Source organism: Aquarana catesbeiana, linkage group LG11 (assembly GCF_042186555.1).
Source record: "Aquarana catesbeiana isolate 2022-GZ linkage group LG11, ASM4218655v1, whole genome shotgun sequence".
Classification (NCBI taxonomy): domain Eukaryota; kingdom Metazoa; phylum Chordata; class Amphibia; order Anura; family Ranidae; genus Aquarana; species Aquarana catesbeiana.
In genome coordinates this window covers 253,168,787-253,188,249 of record NC_133334.1, presented here as the reverse complement: position 1 = coordinate 253,188,249, position 19,463 = coordinate 253,168,787, and the positions used below count along the sequence as shown (strand labels likewise).

The window sequence follows — 19,463 nt, the reverse complement described above, 5'->3', positions numbered from 1 at the left end:
TCATGTTTCCTTTTTTATGATTCCTCACTATTAGGGGGGCGCATGCACATCACATACAAAGGCGTTTATATGGAATTCAGTATGACGCCAGATTGGTTGCTATTGGTTACGGCACTTTGCTTTACTGAATATTTTTACACTGCAGTGGTCCTGATGAGCCGCCATGTTTCACACTCAGATTTGAGTCATGTTGACCTGCTTTTCCTGAGTCATGTAACAGATGACATCACTACTTTCCAACTATGATATCACCACCCACCATTGCAGGGTCCTGCCCACTGATCAATCATATGTTTTTTTCCATTCTCATTGGCGCTCATCTAATTTTAGCTCTTTAATTAATATTAGAATATAGTTTCAAATTAGATGCTAGCTCAAGTCTGAGGGGGTAGATGGGGCTTGGAAGTCTCTGGTACAATTATTGTTAAATAATCATTCCATGCAAAAATCATATTGCAGTGAAGGTGTTACAGGGTTGCCTCAGGGCCCCTGGACTGGAATGTGGGTGGAGTCCAGTTATGAAGGCGTTCAGGAACTTCTCTGGGTTCCTGTAATCAAGTGTGGGTGGAGTCTGACACCTTCTAAGTGAAGGGGTACCTTATATGAAGTTTGGGTGGAGTCCAGCAGTGAAAGAGGAATCACTTACTGGAATCTGGCAGTGAATGTGTTAATATGTTTGCCAATGGTGCCAGGAATAGGGGCTGGCAGTTAAGGAGTTAGAGAATCCACCAGGGGTCGCCGGAATAAAGTGTGGGTAGAGTATATAGGTCCCTGGAATGAAGTGTGGGTAGGGTCCAGTAGTGAAAGGATCACTGGAATGAACTGTGGGTGGAGTCTGGCAGTGAAGGGGGTTATAAGGTCCCTAGAATAAAGTGTGCTGGAGTCCAGTGGTAAAGAGGTCTCTGGAATGAAGTGTGGGTGAAGTCCAGCAGTGGAGTGGCTGTAAAGTCCTCACAGGGCCCTGGAATGAAGTGTGGGTCAAGTTTGGCTGTAAAGGGGTCAGGAAGTACCCTTGGGGTCTCTGGTATGAAGTGTTGATAGAGCTTGACAATAAAGAGGTCCCTGGAATGATTTGTGGGTGGACTCTTGTATTTAAGGGTTCCTGGGATTAAGTGTGGGTTGAGTCTGACAGTGAAGGGGTCCCTAGAATTAAGTGTGGGTGGAGTGTTGCAGTGAGGGGTTAGGATGTACCCCAAGGGGCCCTAGAATGAAGTCCAGCAGTGACTGAAACTATGTTCAACAAAGTGTTGAACCCCTGGAAAGATAGGGAACATAGGCTCTTTTATTGACATGGACTCTTTGTCAGGGCTGGGCTCAGCCCTTCCTTCTCAAAGCTGGCCGCTCAGCTGTCGGCTAATTGCCAGCTCCTATCTCTCCACAGTGGCTCACCTGTTGATAATATCCTGCTCGTCAGTACTGCCTACTTAAGCCGTCCAGTCTAGATGATCTTTGCCTTTGCCTTAGTCACATCTCTAGAGATGCTCTCCTGTGTTCCTGTTAAAGACTTGCTTGGCTGACATTCCTTCTGGCTCCAGATCCTGCTTGCTGTTCTACTACGCTCATCTCTGGCTCCCTGACGTTTTGGCTTGTCTGACTATCCGTTCCGGTTCCTGAACTCTGGCTATGTTTTGACTACGTTTACTCTGTTTACCTTTTTTATTATTATTAAACAAGTGTGATTTAACTGTACTTCTGTCTCAGTCTGATTCACGGTTTCTGACAGTAGGCGAAGGCCATGAATTCAAAAGATGCAGTCAATCCACTTGTTGGTAATATTTTTTCCAGATTGGATGAGCAGGATCACCGTATGGATCAGTTTGCCATGGCATTACAAACACTCTTGAGTCACACGGCTCACCTGGCATCTTCCACTGTGGTTGCTCCGGTACAGCCTATGTTGCAGGCCGTCCCTGCTGCTGCTCCAGTCTCTGTGCAGGCACCCGCCTCGAGTATTAGCTCTATAAGAGGTATATCTTGATCCGCTTCGGTTCCTCAGCAATTTGGGGGAGATCCAGTCCACTGCAGAGGGTTTCTCAACCATGTTGAGATATACTTTGAGATGCTGCCCCAGGCATTTCCCACAAACAGAAGCAAAGTAGGTTTCATGATATCTTTGTTTTCTGAGAGAGCCTTGGCCTGGGCAAAACCTCTATGGGAGACGCAAAAACCTGTTGTCTTGAGTTACCCTGAGTTTGTGGCTTTTTTTAAAAGGGTATTTGACACTCCCGCATGCTCCGCTTCTGCTGCCAAGTGCCTCATGTCCATCAAACAGAGTACGAGAACTGTTGGCGATTACGCCATTGAATTCCGTGCTCTGGCAGCAGAGGTTGCTTGGAACGATGAGGCCCTCGTGGCTGCTTTTTCTCATGGTCTCTTAGATACCATCAGGGATGAGATAGCAGCCCAAGATATACCCACTGAGCTGGAGAAGTTGATCACATTTGCCATCCTCATTGACTCCAGACTCAGAGAAAGACTCCCTTTTAAGGAGCGCTTGCGGAAGCCTCCTGTACATTTGTGTCTGAACTTTGCAGCCCTACCCTTGCCTCCCTCACTTCCATGCCTTCCTCGCCTCCTGGTACTGAGTCGGTCTGTGAAGATGAACCCACAGGTAAAATTAATGTAAAATAACCCATAAATATTGATGATCCTCTTTGTGGAATACCTCATTCAAAATGATTGCAAGAGAACTAGTTTATAGAACAGGCTTTTCCAAAACAATTTTTACCAACCAGGGCACTCCATTTGTGTCAAGGGTTTAGGCAGGTGTGTGCATGCTGTTTCAGATTAAGCAACTGCTTGCGTCTCTCTACCATTGGCAGGCGGATGGCCTGGTGGAGCACTTCATAGAGACCCTAAAAGCCATGTTTAAGTGGGTGCTACAAAAGGATAAGAATGATTGGCACTGCTATATGCTGGAATTCCTGTTTGCCATACATGAGGTATCTCAGGCTTCCACAGGGTTACCCTTCGAATTGGAATGTGGCTGGTGACAGAAGGGATTGGTTGAACTAGTGAAAGAAGAATTATTGAGTTCAGTCTTCTCCAGAGAGTTTACCAAAATGTAAGAAAGAATCGCAAATATGATGATGATCCTCTATTGCCCCGTACACACGGTCGGACTTTGTTCGGACATTCCGACAACAAAATCCTAGGATTTTTTCCGACGGATGTTGGCTCAAACTTGTCTTGCATACACACGGTCACACAAAGTTGTCGGAAAATTTTATATCCTGCTCTCAAACTTTGTGTGGCGGAAAATCCGATGGAAAATGTGTGATGGAGCCTACACACGGTCGGAATTTCCGACAACAAGGTCCTATCACACATTTTCCGTCGGAGCATAATTCCCTGAGAAGTATGCTACAGTAAAGTACTTCCAGGTGACGGGGGGGGGGGGGGGGGGGGTTCAGTGGTGGTACTGACTCCTACAGTGGAAAGCAAGTTTCTGACCAGGTGGCAAGGCCCATTTAAGATTGTGGCCAAAGTGTGGGATGTGAATCTTAGCCCCCACCAACCAGGCTAAAGGAACCCGTATTAGCTATATCACAAAAAAAGTGTTGAACCCCTGGAAAGACAGACATCACTGCCCTGGCAGATGTAAGGCTGGAGCCTCAAGTCATTGTGGACAGCATTCAGGTAGAAAGTACACTTTCATAAACCCAAACCCAGGATAAAAAATTATTTGTGCAGAGTAACAATTAGAGTTTCTTAAACTTACTATACCAGTGATTCATGATGTTATTGAGCATGATATCATTACTGAACCCAGTGTCAACGTTTGTGCCGCATCTTGTTGCATCCAGAGGCTTAGGAGAAGGCTGCCGTGGATGTGGTGAAGAAGATGTTGGTGCTGGGAATAACTGAAGAATCACAGAGTGAATAGTCAAGCCCAGTTGTGTTTGTTCCCAAGTCGAATGACACTCTGCGGTTCTGCATTCATTTCTGGCAGCCTAATGTCGTTTCAAAATTTGATGCCTATCTCATGCCCTTTGTGGTAGTTGGAAAACTAGGCCTGGCCCAATATACGACCACTTTGAACCTTACACCAACTCTGTCTGGGAGAAAACAGCTTTCTCCACGCCAAAGAGACACTTTCAGTACAAAAGAATGCCTTTTGGCCTTCAGACTGCTCCAGCCAGGTTTAAGCAGGTGATGGATAGGCTATTACAACCCCATCAGAAATATACCTCAGTGTATCTAGATGACATTGTCATTTTCAGTAGAGACTGGGAATCCTATTTGCCCAAAGTTAGGGCAGCATTAAGCCAGCCGTAGCTGGATTGAAATTCAGCCAGTTCAGCTGGGACCAGCCGAATTTCGATCTATCTATGGGCAGGCAAGTTGTACAGAAGTCAATCTCTTGAAATACAATAGCTCAGCGGGGGGAAATACCCCATCCACCTTGAATGTGTGAATGGGAAATTACATTCCTTTGGTTGAAAGAAATAAAATGAATCATGTATGGGCTGCCTTGGATTCCTTGAGGAGATGATTTTACAGTGAAGCCTGTAAAATGTGACTTAGAAATGGAGGGAAGTACTTTGAAATATATTGTGGGAGAAGGAAAGCTGAAGCCAAGGTAGAGACTATATAGTGTTGACCCTGTCCCCTCACCAAAAGCAGGTGGGTGTGTTCCTATTTTGCCAGCATGGCAGCTGCAGTGACCAATGTAAGTGTTGGAAGTCATTCATGGTGGAATGAAATGTGAATGCTGAAAAGGCCATCCTGGCTCTCAAGCCAGCACTGTGCTAAGATCCTATCATGGTAGCTCCTGGTTTTCCAAACTAATTTTTTATGCAGACAGAGACTTCCAACGTGGGTCTCACAAGTCATCCGTGAATATCCTGTGGTCTTTTTTAGTCTGAAATTAACCACTACTGAGAAAGACTATGCTATAGCAAAACAAGAATGTTTGGCCATTAGGTGGGCCTTGGAATCACTCCAGTATTACCTCTTCAGCACAAAGTTCAGGCTTATCCTTGACCATGCTCCTCTGATGTGGATGCAACAAAGTAAGGGGACAAACACCAGGATAACCCAATGTTTTCTGGAGCTCCAAGAATTCAGGTTTGTGGTGGAGCATAATACTGGTTGACTTTATCAAAATGCTGAATGCTCATTCCTGAGTCCATTGTTTTGGCTCCACTGGTGCCTCCACCTCCTAGTCCTCCTGTAAGACCAAAAGGCATGTGTCCTGGATGGTAGGCATATATATCCTTACTTTGTGTGTAAGGTGATGGGGTCAATAAGAGACACAGTAGGGGTTAATGAAAGAGAGGGCTAATAAGCAGTTAAAGAGGTGACAGAGAGTAATGGGAGGACTACTGATTGCTCCCCAGAATGGAGCCTGGCGGTGTAGGGGTCCCTGGAATGGAGCCTAGCAGTGAAGGGGTCGAAGGAATGAAGTCAGTGAAAGGCCCACGAAATGGAGCCTGGCAGTGAAGGGGTCCCCGGAATGGAGTCTGGCAGTGAAGGGGACCCCAGAATGAAGTGTGGCAGTGAAGAGGTTCCTGAAATAGAATGTGGCAGTAAAGGGGTCCTCGGAATGGAGCCCAGCAGTTAAGGGTTCCCAGAATGGAGCCTGGCAGTGAAGTGGTTCCTGGAATAGATTCTGGCAGTGAAAGGGTCCCCAGAATGGAGACTGGCAATGAAGGAGTACTGGAATGGAATCTGGCAGTGAAGAGGTCCCTGGAATGGAATCTGGAAGTGAAGGGGTTGAGCATTCCTCCAGGGATGGAGATTGGCTCACTGCTGCCCTCTGGGGGCATAGTTGAGAATGGCTCTGTATATAAGGACAGTGCGGAGCCTCAGCTGGCACTCGCAGATAACAGATAATGATGGCACACAAGCAGCAGCCGCTCTACCTGCACCTGGCTGAGCTCACCGCATCCCAATTCCTGGACATCTGGAAGCATTATGACTCTGACGGTGAGTGCTGCTCCACCTTAAATTCTGAGATCCATGCTAATCCCCTGTTCCAGCCAACGCTGAGCCTCTGCTCCACCCTAAACTGAGATCCATACTATCCCACACTGATTACCTGTTCCATCTGACCCAGAGCCTCTGCTCCACCTTCATCTGAGATCTATACTATCCAATAATGACCACCTGTTCCAGCCAACACTGAGCCTCTGCTCCACCCTCATCTGATAGCCATACTATCCGACACTGATTACCTGTTCCATCTGACACAAAGCCTCTCTTCCACCTTAATCTGAGATCCATACTATCCTAGAACGACCACCAGTTCCAGCTGCCACCGAGCTTCTGATGCACCTTAATCTGAGATCTATACTATCCTATAATGACCACCTGTTCCAGACAATACTGAGCTTCTGCTCCACCCTAATTTAAATTCCATACTATCCCATACTGATCATCTGACCCTGAGCCTCTGCTCCACCTTGATCTGAGATCCATACTATCCCATACTGATCACCTGTTCCAGCCGGCACTGAGCCTCTGTTCCACCCTAAACTCTAAAATTCATACTATCCTATACTGATTACCTGTTCCAGCTAATACTGAGCCTCTGCTTCACCTTAAACTGAAATGCATGGGGGCGGCGCCCTTGCGCCCCCTATTGACTGGCTGCCACTGATGCATACTATCCCTTACTGATTACCTATTCCAGCTCACACTGAGCCTCTGCTCCACCCTAATCTGAGATCCATACTATCCCACACTGATCATTTGTTCCAGCCAACACCAAGCCCCTGCTCCACCCTCATCTGAGAAATACCTTCTATACCTCTCAATTTTCTAAGATGGAGAAGAGGGACCCCTTTTAGATCGTATGGACTGAACCATAAAATAACTTCCGTTCCCCCGCCCCCCCCCCCCCCCCCCCCCAACTTCACCCACAGTCCTTTATTACAATTCTTTTACACTAACAATGCGACAGATGAAACACGAGCAAAGTTCTGCCAAATCCAGGAAAATCAGTTCCACCAAAAACAAATTCTCCACCCAGAATTGAACTTACAGTGAGAACCATCTAAACATGAAAAGAATAGACATAACTCCCTCTAATATACAGGTCATCTATATCTCTGCGTATAACAAACACTGCTGCCCCTGTATAAAACACACGTTGCCGTCCCTGTATATAACACATTGCTGTCCCCGTATATAACACACGCTGCTGTCCCCGTATATAACACACGCTGCTGTCCCCGTATATAACACACGCTGCTGTCCCCGTATATAACACACGCTGCTGTCCCCGTATATAACACACGCTGCTGCCCCCGTATATAACACACGCTGCTGTCCCTGTATATAACACACGCTGCTGTCCCTGTATATAACACACTCTGCCATCCCTATACATAACACACTGTTGTCCCTATACATAACACACTGTTGTCCCCATATATAACACACTCTGCTGTCACCATAAATGTGTATGCATTATTAAATCGGGGCCTCTGCACTCCATATGTTACTCCTGACCCTTGCATTCTGTATGTTGCTTACTCTTGACCCTACTTACCCCTGACCCCCTGCACTCTGTGTGTTGCTTACTCTTGACTTCTGCACTTTTTTCATTACTTACTCTTGACCCCTGCACTCTGCGTTACCCTTGACTCTTGCACTTGGTGCACTCCTGAGCCTGGCACTCTATGTGTTACTTACTCCTGACCCCTGCACACTGTGTATTCCTGATCCCTCCACTCTCTGTGTTACTTACTGCTGACCCCTGCACTCTGACCGTTAATTACTCCTGACCCCTGCACCTTGGGTGTTACTTACTCTTGACCTCTGCACTCTGTATTTTGCTTACCCCTGATCCCTGTAATCTGTGTGCTGCATACTCCTGACCCTTGCCCCCTGTTCCTTACTTACTCCTTACCCCTATACTCTGTGGGTTACTGATTTCTGACTCCTGTACTCTGTGCGTTACTTACGCCTGATCCTAGAACTCTGTGTGTTACTTACTCCTGATCCTTTCACTCTGTGCATTTCTCCTAACCCCTGTACTCTATGCGTTACTTAATCCTGATTCTTATATTCTGTGAGTTACTCCTGACTCCTGCACTCTGTGCATACTTACTCCTGACCCCCGCACCTAGTGCATTACTTACTCCTGGCCCTTGCACTCTGAGCATTACTTACTCCTGATCCCTGCACTCTCTGTGTTACTTACTCCTGACGCCTGCACTCTGAGCATTACTCCTGACCCTTGTACCTTGTGTGTTTACTCTGTGTGTTGCTTACTCTTGATCCCTGAACTCTGCATGTTATATACTCCTGACCCAAGCACTCTGTGCGTTAGAACTCCTGACCGTTATACTCTGTGCATTACTTACTCCTGACCCCTGTACTCTGTGCATTACTTACTCCTGTGTTAAGTAACACTCCATGTGATACTTAATCCTTTTTCTTATACTCTTGAGTTACTCATGGCTCCTGCACTCTGTGGTTACTCCTGACCCCTTGTGCTCGGTGCATTACTTCCTCCTGGCACTTGCACTCTGAGCATTACTTACACTTGACCCCTGCACTCTGTGTGTTACTTACTCCTGACCCCTGCACTTTGTGTTACTTACACCTGAGCCCTACGTTCTGAGGGTTACTAACTCTGACCCTCGCACTCTATGTGTTACTTACTCCTAACCCTAAACTATGTATCCTTCTTACTCCTGACCCCTTCAATCTGTGCATTACTTATCCTGATTCCTGCAACCTGTGTGTTACTTTCTTTTGTGCTTCCCTACTCCTGACCCTGCACTCTGTGCGTTATGCATTCTTGTCTTGACCTAGGGCAAAGTAAGCTCAGGTTTTATTTACCCATACCCGTTTAAACCTCTCCCACTGTTTGCGCAATTTGGTCACACCAACCATTTGCAATTTATATCTCAAATATCTGAGGTGCAGGGATTGTTCTTTAGGGTATTGTGTGCAGGTGATTGGCGGCATCAGGACTCACCAGCAGAGGCCACACAATAGGCTTTCCTTGTATATAACAGTAGGACACGCCAGCCGTTGATGTTAATAGAACACGCCCCCCTTCTCAGCATTGATGTCAGTGGGACATACCCCCCCCCCTTGGCATTGATGTCAGTGGACTTCCCCCCCACCCGCCTCTCAACATTGATGTCAGTGGGACATACCCCCCCCACCTCGGCATTGACGTCAGTGGGACATACCCCCCACCCGCCTCTCAACATTGATGTCAGTGGGACATACCCCCCCTCTCGGCATTGATGTCAGTGGGACATACCCCCCCCTCTCGGCATTGATGTCAGTGGGACATACCCCCCCCTCTCGGCATTGATGTCAGTGGGACATACCCCCCCCCCCTCTCTGGCATTGATGTCAGTGGGACATACCCCCCCCCCCCTCTCGGGCATTGATGTCAGTGGGACATACCCCCCCTCTCGGCATTGATGTCAGTGGGACATACCCCCCCCCCCTCTCGGCATTGATGTCAGTGGGACATACCCCCCCCCCTCTCGGCATTGATGTCAGTGGGACATACCCCCCCTCTCGGCATTGATGTCAGTGGGACATACCCCCCCCCTCTCAGGCATTGATGTCAGTGGGACATACCCCCCCCCCTCTCGGCATTGATGTCAGTGGGGACATACCCCCCCCCCCCTCGGCATTGATGTCAGTGGGACATACCCCCCCTCTCGGCATTGATGTCAGTGGGACATACCCCCCTCCCGCCTCTCAGCATTGATGTCAGTGGGACATACCCCCCTCCCGCCTCTCAGCATTGATGTCAGTGGGACATCCCCCCCCCCCCCCATCAGCATTGATGTCAGTGGCACTTTCCTGCTTCTTCCCATGGTGACTGTACCAATTTACCTGAGTGGAGTTTCTGTGCCGATAGTAGAACTATTTAGCACTATTGGGAAGGAGATCACTGGATGCTGGAACGAGTTTGGACCCGGGTCCACGGGACTCCAGGATACTGATCCAATCCTGCATTAGACGGGGAAGGTTGAGGGTCTCTGCATACACTTACAGAAGACACGCAGTCAGGGCACATCAACAGAACACACTCAGTACCAGAACACAGAATCAAATAACAGGCATACAGCACAGTCAGAGCACACAACCAGAGTACATCGGCACACAATCAGGGCACACAATCAGAGCACACAACCAGGGCACACAATCAGAGCACACAACCAGAGTACATAGAGCACACAACAGAGCACACAACCAGAGTACATAGAGCACACAACCAGAGCACACAACCAGAGTACATAGAACACACAAACCAGGGCACACAACCAGAGTACATAGAGCACACAACCAGAGCACACAACCAGAGTACATAGAGCACACAACCAGGGCACACAACCAGAGTACATAGAGCACACAACCAGAGTACATAGAGCACACAACCAGAGTACATAGAGCACACAACCAGAGCACACAATCAGAGCACATAGAGCACACAGTCAAAGCGTTTAGAGTACACAGAGCACAAAGTCAGAGCTAATGCCAGGACTATTTGGCACTTTTGGTAAGGAGATCACTGGATGCTGGAACGAATGTTAGACCCAGGTCCACGGGACTCCAGGATTCAATCCCAGGTCGGAGGTTTGGGGAAGGCATACAATCAGGGCACGGCAACAGAACACACTCAGTACCAGAACACAGAGCCATAGAACAGTCACAGCACACATAGCACATACAGCACTTAGTAAAAGCACACAAAGCATATAGATCACACAGAGTACAATCAGAGAACAAAGTGCATAGAGTACACACAACACACAGCCACAAGCCACACAGCCACAACACAATCAGAACACACAGAGTGCACAGAGAACACAGAACAAACAGCTACAACACAGTCAGAGCACACAGTTGGAGTACATAGAGCACATTGTGAGAGCATATGGATCACAGTGAGAGTACACAATCTGAGTGCGCAGTGTACACAGATAACACAGCCAGAACACATTTAGAGCACATAAAGCACAAAGTCAAAGGGTAAAGTCAGAGTACACGGGGCACACAGTCAGAACACACACATACTATATCACATATTTTTGGTATAGTAAGGAGGTGAGTGGATGGTGGAATTTCTATTTCTGCTCCTATAATGCGCTGATATTTTTCTTACATGTAATGCCGTGATGTTTGAGGATCCATGTAATATAGCCATATCACTGAAAATTCTTTTATTATTATCTCTACATGAGCAAACACCCTCCATGTGTGGTCCCATAGCATAAAGTGTTGTGACTTTGTTGCAGCTATAATAATATAGCATCAGCCCTTCTCCCCCTCCATGTTTCCGATGATAAGAACATTATTCTGAAGTATTATACATGAGTCCCGTCAGTAATAGGGATGGGTTCAGTGCTACTATGGGATTTTAGGCAAATTCTGCAGGTTTGAGATTTGTGGTCCTGGCGGATTTATGCGCAGATGTGCCTTGGAGAATTTTTTTTTTTAACCATAATGTACTGTGCAGTCTGTGAACCATGGCCAGACCTGGAAGGGCCAACCAGCAGCCATAGTATTAGTGTCAGTGACAAGCCTAAACAAAGGTGGAAAAAATAAATTATTACAAAAACAAGTTTTGTACGCATATGTGTCTTTATGTGTTTAAATGCCTATATACTGTATATGCAAGTATTTTATCGATCATTACGCAGGAACTTTTCCCCTAGAAAAAAAGATGTGTAATAAAATCAGTAAAATGTTTACAGCTGCGTGAATGAAGCCAAATTCTGATTGCTAGCTCCTGGAACAATGAACCCCGTTTGCTAATTTTTTTTCCATTTTTGGGGGGATTTTTATTCTTTTACTGATAGAATCACCTACCTAAGGGACCCCAAAGGTGTTGGGGGAAGGGGGGGGTGTCAGGGGATTGGGATGGTACACACCTCGGATACCAGCGACCTCCCATGATTTCCAATCACCCTCATTGAGTCCCTGCCAACCTGTTCACCTGTCTGATCTGCTGATGAAAAGACAGCAAAACACACTGCAGGCACAGGGGCCCCAGGGAGCAGGGGGCCCTCACCAGAGATCCTCACTAATTTCTCCTCAGTGAACTGAGAAAACAACACCTGAGCCAACAGCTGCGTCCTCCCAGCACCAGCCAAGACACCTACTCCACCCTATATGCAGTCTTTTTTTCAACCCTACATACCAACCCTACTCCACCCTACATACAGCTTCTTTTCCACCCTACATACCAACCCTACTCCATCCTACATACAGCTTCTTTCCACCCTACATACCAACCCTACTCTCACCCTACATACAGCTCTTTTTCTACCCTACATACCAACCCTACATACAGCTCCTCTTCCACCCTACATACCAATCCTACTCCACCTACATAAAGCTTCTTTTTCACCCTACATACCAACCCTACTCCTCCCTACATACAGCTTCTTTTCCACCCTAGATACTAACCCTACTCCACCCCACATATAGTTTCTTTTCCACCCTACATACCAACCCTACTCCACCCTACATGCAGCTTCTTTTCCACCCTACATACCAACCCTACTCCACCCTACATACAGCTTCTTTTCCACCTTACATACAGCTCCTACTCCACCCTACATACAGCTCCTACTCCACCCTACATACCAGTCCTACCCCACCCTACATGCAGCTTCTTTTCCACCCTACATACCAACCCTACTCCATCCTACATACAGCTTCTTTTCCACCCTACATACCAACCCTACTCCACCCTACATACCAATCCTACATACACCTCTACTCCACACTGCGATGCAACTGTGCCGTTCCCTCAGTATAAAACTGTACTCCACCCTGTATACACTGTCTTGTAAACCATTTCTGCTCCATCACTGTGTACCACCTCCACTCCAACCTGTGTACTATCACTGCTCCATCCTTGTACCACCTTTAGGCCACCCACACTGCATCCCCACTCCACCCAATGTACCATCTGTGCTCACCTACCATCTCTTCTCCACCCCATGTATCATCTTTACTTCGCCCACCGCTGTATCTACACTCACCCTATTGTACAACTTGTTTAACCTACCACTTTCTTCTCCACCCCATGTATCACTTATACCCTTTAAAGAAGCCTACCCTGCTTCTAACAATACACAGTTTTACTTCCTCCATCAGCTCATCCCCCACAGCTATTACCTTTTGTATCAATTGACTCTCCCTTTTTTAGATTGTAAGCTCTAATGAGCAGGGCCCTCTGATTCCTCTTGTACCAAATTGTTATGTAACTGTAATGTCTGCCTTCATTTTGTTAAGCGCTGCTCAAACTGTTGGCGCTATAAAAATCATGTATAGTATAATAATACACCACCCATTTTACCACCTTTAGTTCACCATTTGATATTATGGTATCATACTGCATTGCTCAGTTAATACGGCATGCTTCTGGTTACTTGGTTAATTTAAGCAGGGGATGGATCTGGGATGGGACTCCCCCTATGAGGTGATGGGTCACCTATCCTGTCAGTCCGCAGAGGCTGCCATATACTTCAATATTCCACCATATAGATGGTTAGCTGAGCAGTTAGAAAGCCCTGTCAGGTTTTTTTTTTTCTGCTGTCTGTGTTGGGGAGATATATCCCTTCACTTCCTTTCCTGGTAACATGACAGGAAGTGAGAGGAGATCTCTCCAAAAGTGAGAGAATCCCCCTCTTTGTTGTCACAAACACTAGTGCCCCCATAGGAAGATTTCCTCTCTATAACTATAACATTTTGGATTTCCCATCACTTTCTCTCATAGTGACACAAAGACAAATACAGTAAAACCTTGGTTTAAGAGTAACTTCGTTTGAGAGCATTTTGCAAGACAAGCATCATTTTTTAATACATTTTGACTTGATATACAAGCGATGTCTTGATATACAAGTAGCGTCACGTAACAACTGAGTATAAAAGAGAAGAGAGGGGCCTCTAAGTGTAGAAATACAGTGACATTTAATGAAGGTACAACATTTAGCAACATATTGTTACACTTAGAGGCGCCTCTCTTCTCTTTTATACTCTGTAGTTCCTGCTGGATTTTGCTTCTAATCCCCTTGTGGAGGCTTCCATTTGTGGAAGGACATTTTATGGTTACACAACCTATCACATTGCTATAATCTTTTTATATAGACTATAAACTGAAGGACTTATGAATAAATGGTTGTGGAACCAATCATTTGAGTTTCCATTATTTCTTATGGGGAAATTCGCTTTGATATACAAGTGCTTTGGATTGCAAGCATGTTTTCGGAACGAATTATGCTCGCAATCCAAGCTTTTACTGTAGAGAAGTTGAGTCTTCCCAGTGGAGATACCAGGGAAGTTGCTAGTGCCGGGCAGCTAGGGCACGTGCCTCACATCTCTTGCAGGGTGCCCCAGCCCCAATGTTCCAAAGCCTTGACTGCCCACCATTTTATTTTCTGTTACATGGAGATGCAGTGCCAATGGTATTTACACTTCTGTATGCCAGACAGCAGCAGTTAAGAGCTGAGGGAGGCTGTTCTTCAGCGGCAGTAATGTGGCACGGCCGAGAGAAGAACTTCCAACTTCTGCTGTAGCTGGTGAGTTTAAGGGTGATCTGTACTTTGAGGGGGTAGTCTATACTTTGGGGGATATATGATGGGTGGGGTTTAGGGCTGTAGGGGGAAATTTGTACTGTGGGCGATATGGGCTTGAGAAGGATTTGTACTGGGGGGAGAGGGTCATTTTTGGTTGTATTCTGTACACTGGCCTGTGCATTACGCACTCCTGACCCCTGTACCCTGTGTGAAATACACTCCTGATCCCTTCACTCTCACTCTCTGTGTTATGTATTTCTGACCCCTGCACCCTATGCGTTACTCACTGATGACTTCTGCACTCGGCGTGTTACACTCTCCTGGTCCTATTATGCACTCCTAGGTCCTTCACTCTGTGCTTTTCATACCGCTGAGGCCTACACTCTCTACATTATGTACTTAAAGGGTAACTCCACTTTCGTGAGGGAAAAAAACAGCAAATAAAGAAAAAATAATATAGTGTATACAATTGCAACACAAGTCATATTGTATTTGAAAGTTATTAAAAATTACCTTTCCTTTTCAATCTGCAGCTGCTGTAATTTTCTATAAAATGCAATGCAATTTGGCTACCCGGAGGTATTCTGTTCACAGAATGTGCATAGCTCCCAACTGTCCCTGATTTTGAGGGACTGTCCCTGATTTGGAACAAAGTCCCTCTGTCCCTCTTTCCTCCTCATTTGTCCTTCATTTTAGTCTGATCTATAAAGTTGTAAAAAAATGCACTTTTTATCTTTCAAAAAGTGTTTCCCAGTGCTAAACATTTCATCCAAATTCTACATTTCTGCATTTGTACATTTTAAAAACCAATAGAAAGGAATAGTAGTGGTAAAAAAAAGCCCTTGTGAATTTAACTAATCATTTTTTTTTTTTTTTTTAGTTAATTCTCCTTTAAGGGGGCGTGGCAGGGGGCGTATCCTATGCCTACATACATTTGCTAGTAGGTGTCCCTCATTCCTATCTCAAAATGTTGGGAGGTATGAATATGTATGCAATACATATCACCAAAATGAGGACATTTTGTCAAAGTAAAAACTGGCACATGATGAAGGTCTCTGAGTCAGCCAACCCACTGAAAACCATGCACTCCTCATGTGTCTGATATTTTATCTCAGCAGCTGTTAGGAGAAAGACAAAGCGATGGCAGACACTTATTTCCATCTCCTCTACAAATCTCCATATTTATTACAGTAAACATGGAATAGAAATGTTAAAGTCACGCGAGAATTAATGGAGATAATCGAATATGTAGCGGACAGGACAGAGCGTGACCAGCTGACACTGGTAGGAAAGTGGAACAGAAGGGGTTAATCTGCGAATGTTCCCCGGGGAGAGAAGATCCAGTAATTGTTGGTCTCGGAGGAGATTATAAGACGGGAGGAGGACGGTTGTCACAGTTGTGCTGGAGAGATGTCACATCTCATGAGCTGCGATCGCAGTGCCAGGTGCAGGAGAATTGCGGATACACTGTGACAGCTCAGCTGATATTCAGAGCTAAAGTGACACAGATCTTCTTCCAGCAAGGTCATATTTGGGGGTATTCTTAATGTAGAGCACCCCACGTAGGAGCCCCTGGTGAATAGGGATTCCACCACCCTGCAGAGCCAGCTGTACCGAATTTCCACAGGCACACTTGAGTCCAGCAACTTTGTTTTTGTGTTTTATTAGGGGCTCATAAACTTGTATGGGAATAGCGGTATTATGATTTATTATTCCACTTGACTGGAACAAATTCTCTTCGGGGACACTTCAACTATTTACAGTCTTTGTACACTCCTCTTCTGCCTCCTGCACAAACTTGCTTGCAGATCCCACTTTGGTGCCACCCTTGTAAAAGGTAGTAGCAATGGCCCTTTACAGGCAGGGACTGCGGGCCCCTATACAATAGGGTGACACCACAGACACTTTCACTGCACTTCCTCCCATGGTCACTGGTCCCAGCACCACCTCTTCAGGCTCTGCCAGCCCACCTGGCTGCAGCAGCCCCTTTCACTAGCCCTCCTGGCTATATCCCACAGTCCTCCCAGACTGCACACTCACCAGCCCATGTAGCTGACTTTTCCCTGGAGATCTCCTGGACGTGCTCGCTGGCTCCTGCTGTCCTTACTCTTGCTTCTGTGCCTCTGGACAGGACTCCTCCGTGTGTTGTAGGAGGATCCCCTCAGTACCTAAGCCCAAGGCTCAAGGTTACCGCCCCAGACTAGGGGGTTGCCCTCTAGGGCCATTGACAGCCTACTCAGCACTCCATCTCCAGCTTCCACCTGACTCTGAGTATTTAAGAGGGGCCTATCTAGGGTTGCCACCTGTTTCGGGATTCACCCGGACAGTCTGGGTTTTGAATCCTGTGTCTGGGTTTCAGGCAGACTGAAACCCGTACACATTATTCAGATTGGGCTGTGACTCCCCAAGTAACCAAGACAGTCACACACAAATCTGTTGCCGCCTGGGAGTTGCGGGCGGCTGTCTGGGGACAGGTTTGGCATCACTGGGAGGGGCAGGGCGATGTCAGCAAGAGAAATTTGGCCCCACCCACTGTTCGCTGCAACACGCTATGCACATGGCATTACTACTCTCCTTGGGCCACCAGGGCTGGACTAGGACAAAAATTTGGCCCTGGACTTCATAATGACCGGCCGACTTTAATTTTGAATGTCCCCAACAGCACCCCCTTACATCAGAGAGTCCCAATCAGCAGTCCCCTTCACATCAGAGTCCCCTTTAGCAGCCCCCTTCACATCAGAGTCCCCATCAGTAGCCCCTTCACATCAGAGAGGACCCATCAGAAGCCCCTTCACATCAGAGAGTCCTCCCTCTCCTCCCCCTCCCACATGTACTCAGTTTTGAAGGCAGCTTCTCGTTCCTCTCTCCAGTCATGTGATAGCCAGTGATAGGGGAGAGAGGAAGGAAAGTCTGCCGGCTGTCTATCTCCCCCTGCAGGCTAGTGGTAGCATAATGCCTAATGCTCTCTCCAGCAAGTGACGGAAGCAGCTCCTCCTGACAGGAGTGAAATCGCATCACTCACTGTCAGTGAGGAGCGGCTCTAGGACTGCACATGACCGGCCCACTGAGCCATTCGGCCCACCGGGAAACTCCCGGTAGTCCCGATGGCCAGTCCATGCCTGTGGGCCACCCAAAGATGTCATAAGCTGCTACAGTGTTTGGGTTTGGCTTGAAGAAAAGGTGGCAACCCTTGGCCTACCCCCTGCCAGTCCATTTGCTAAGGATGGGCTGGGGCCCTCCTCAAAACTCCAGGCATCTCCTCCCATTCTTCTGGAACCTTCTCCAAGGTTCCAGCAAGTAGGAGAAGGTACCAGAGGTGCTGCCTGATGAGTCAGCCAGCCTCCCTGAGTCACTCACCCTGACCCAGATTCAGCCCAGCTTAGCTCTCAGCCAGGCCAGTTTACCTACACTAACAAACTATATACACCTAGCACTCTACACTAGAGGGTGCTACATAAATGTTACCAGAAAGTAGTTTTTTCACAATTTTTGCTGCTCCATATTTTCTTGACTGCATATGTTATGGTAATTTGTAGCAACTTTGACAATTGCCTACGTGAGTGTCAGGCTCTCTATTTAAGCCCCTGCAGGGGGAGAAACATGTTAGGGGGAGGATTCTGGTGGGAATGTCTGTGTTTGTTCACATGCTGAACAACAACATTGATTTTATCCTTTGGAAGTGTTGTGAGGTTCCAGGACTTTGCTAAAGAACATCACATATACGCAATTATTGTTTGAATGACAGCTGAGATAAAACCAGCAACACCTAGAGACTGTAATGTGTTCTGTTGGGTTGAGCAGACTGGTAATTGTGTACTGAGAGAGGAACAGCAAAGCACACTCACTGCACAGCACTATAAAGCAAGGAGTAAATATGCCCACCCCCTGTACACAGGAACACGGGTTATCATCCATCATGGGCTGTCATGCTTCACTATTGTGTAATTCACTATCCTGGAACTGGATAGTGCAGGATGGGAATTCAGACTTCCCTGGATGCATACTTGTCTCAGAACATCTGATGTGATACAATAATGGAAGGTACATCACATAATGATGTATTGAGGTGATGTCAATTGACCATTGCAATGTTTTCTTTTTTTCTCTCCCCAGGAAATGGCTTCATCGAAGGGAAAGAGCTGGAGAATTTTTTCCAGGAATTGGAGGCAGCACGGCGAGGAGCCGGAATGGTAAGAGCTGTCCTGAATGGCACAGTGCTGCTTAAAGAGGACCAGTCGCATTATTACTATTCATCAATGTACTTCACTTTTTTTTATGTATTACTGCTCTGTGTGCAGATTGGGGGCGCCATTCTGAATATTTAAAGTGGTTTTAAAGGCTGAAGGTTTTTTTTTACCTTAATGCATTCTATGCATTAGGGTAAAATACCTTCTCTCTGCAGCTCAGCCCCACTTATACTTACCTGAGCCCGATCTCGATCCAGCAATGTGAATGAGAGCAACGACTCTCTTTCTCCTCATTTGCTTGGACTCAGCAACAGCAGCCATTGGCTCCCTCTACTGTCAATAACAGATAGTGAGGAGGGGGCAGGGGCGGGGCTGAGCCGCACTCTGTATGTCTATGGATACCAGGGGGCAGCCTGTCCATTAGGGGTGCAGGGGCGCCACCCCATATCCATGCGCCTGGCCCCCTAATCTACGTTTGGGGCGCTGCATGCATGGTTTCCAATGGGGGGTGTTTTTATTTTTTTATTTTTTTTAAGCACGTGATTAGAGCCACACGGCTCTAATAGGCTTCAAAAAAGGGTGAGCTCAGGATGCAGAGCACTGCTCTCCTAGCCCACTCAGTTGTGTGATAATAGCCAATTAATACTCGCTGCCTGAGGTTAAGTGCAGGGCTCATCGACTCACCGATGGTTGTGTGCGGATCCGACCGACCCACGGGGGTGGGGGTAACCCGACCGGGAAGGGGGGGTGGCTGTGGGTG

The 19,463-nt window shown here is 46.9% G+C and overlaps 1 protein-coding gene across 1 annotated transcript in view; it reads left to right on the top strand.

Annotated features, from left to right (window-relative positions):
• The first annotated feature begins 5,780 nt into the window (after positions 1–5,780).
• CALB2 (calbindin 2) overlaps positions 5,781–19,463 on the top strand; it is a 53,585-nt gene continuing 39,902 nt past the window's right edge. The window contains exons 1-2 of the mRNA XM_073605641.1: positions 5,781–5,931; positions 18,630–18,706. Of these exons, the coding sequence (XP_073461742.1) occupies positions 5,838–5,931; positions 18,630–18,706 (171 nt within the window). The 5' untranslated portion in view covers positions 5,781–5,837. The remainder of the gene's footprint in view (positions 5,932–18,629; positions 18,707–19,463) is intronic.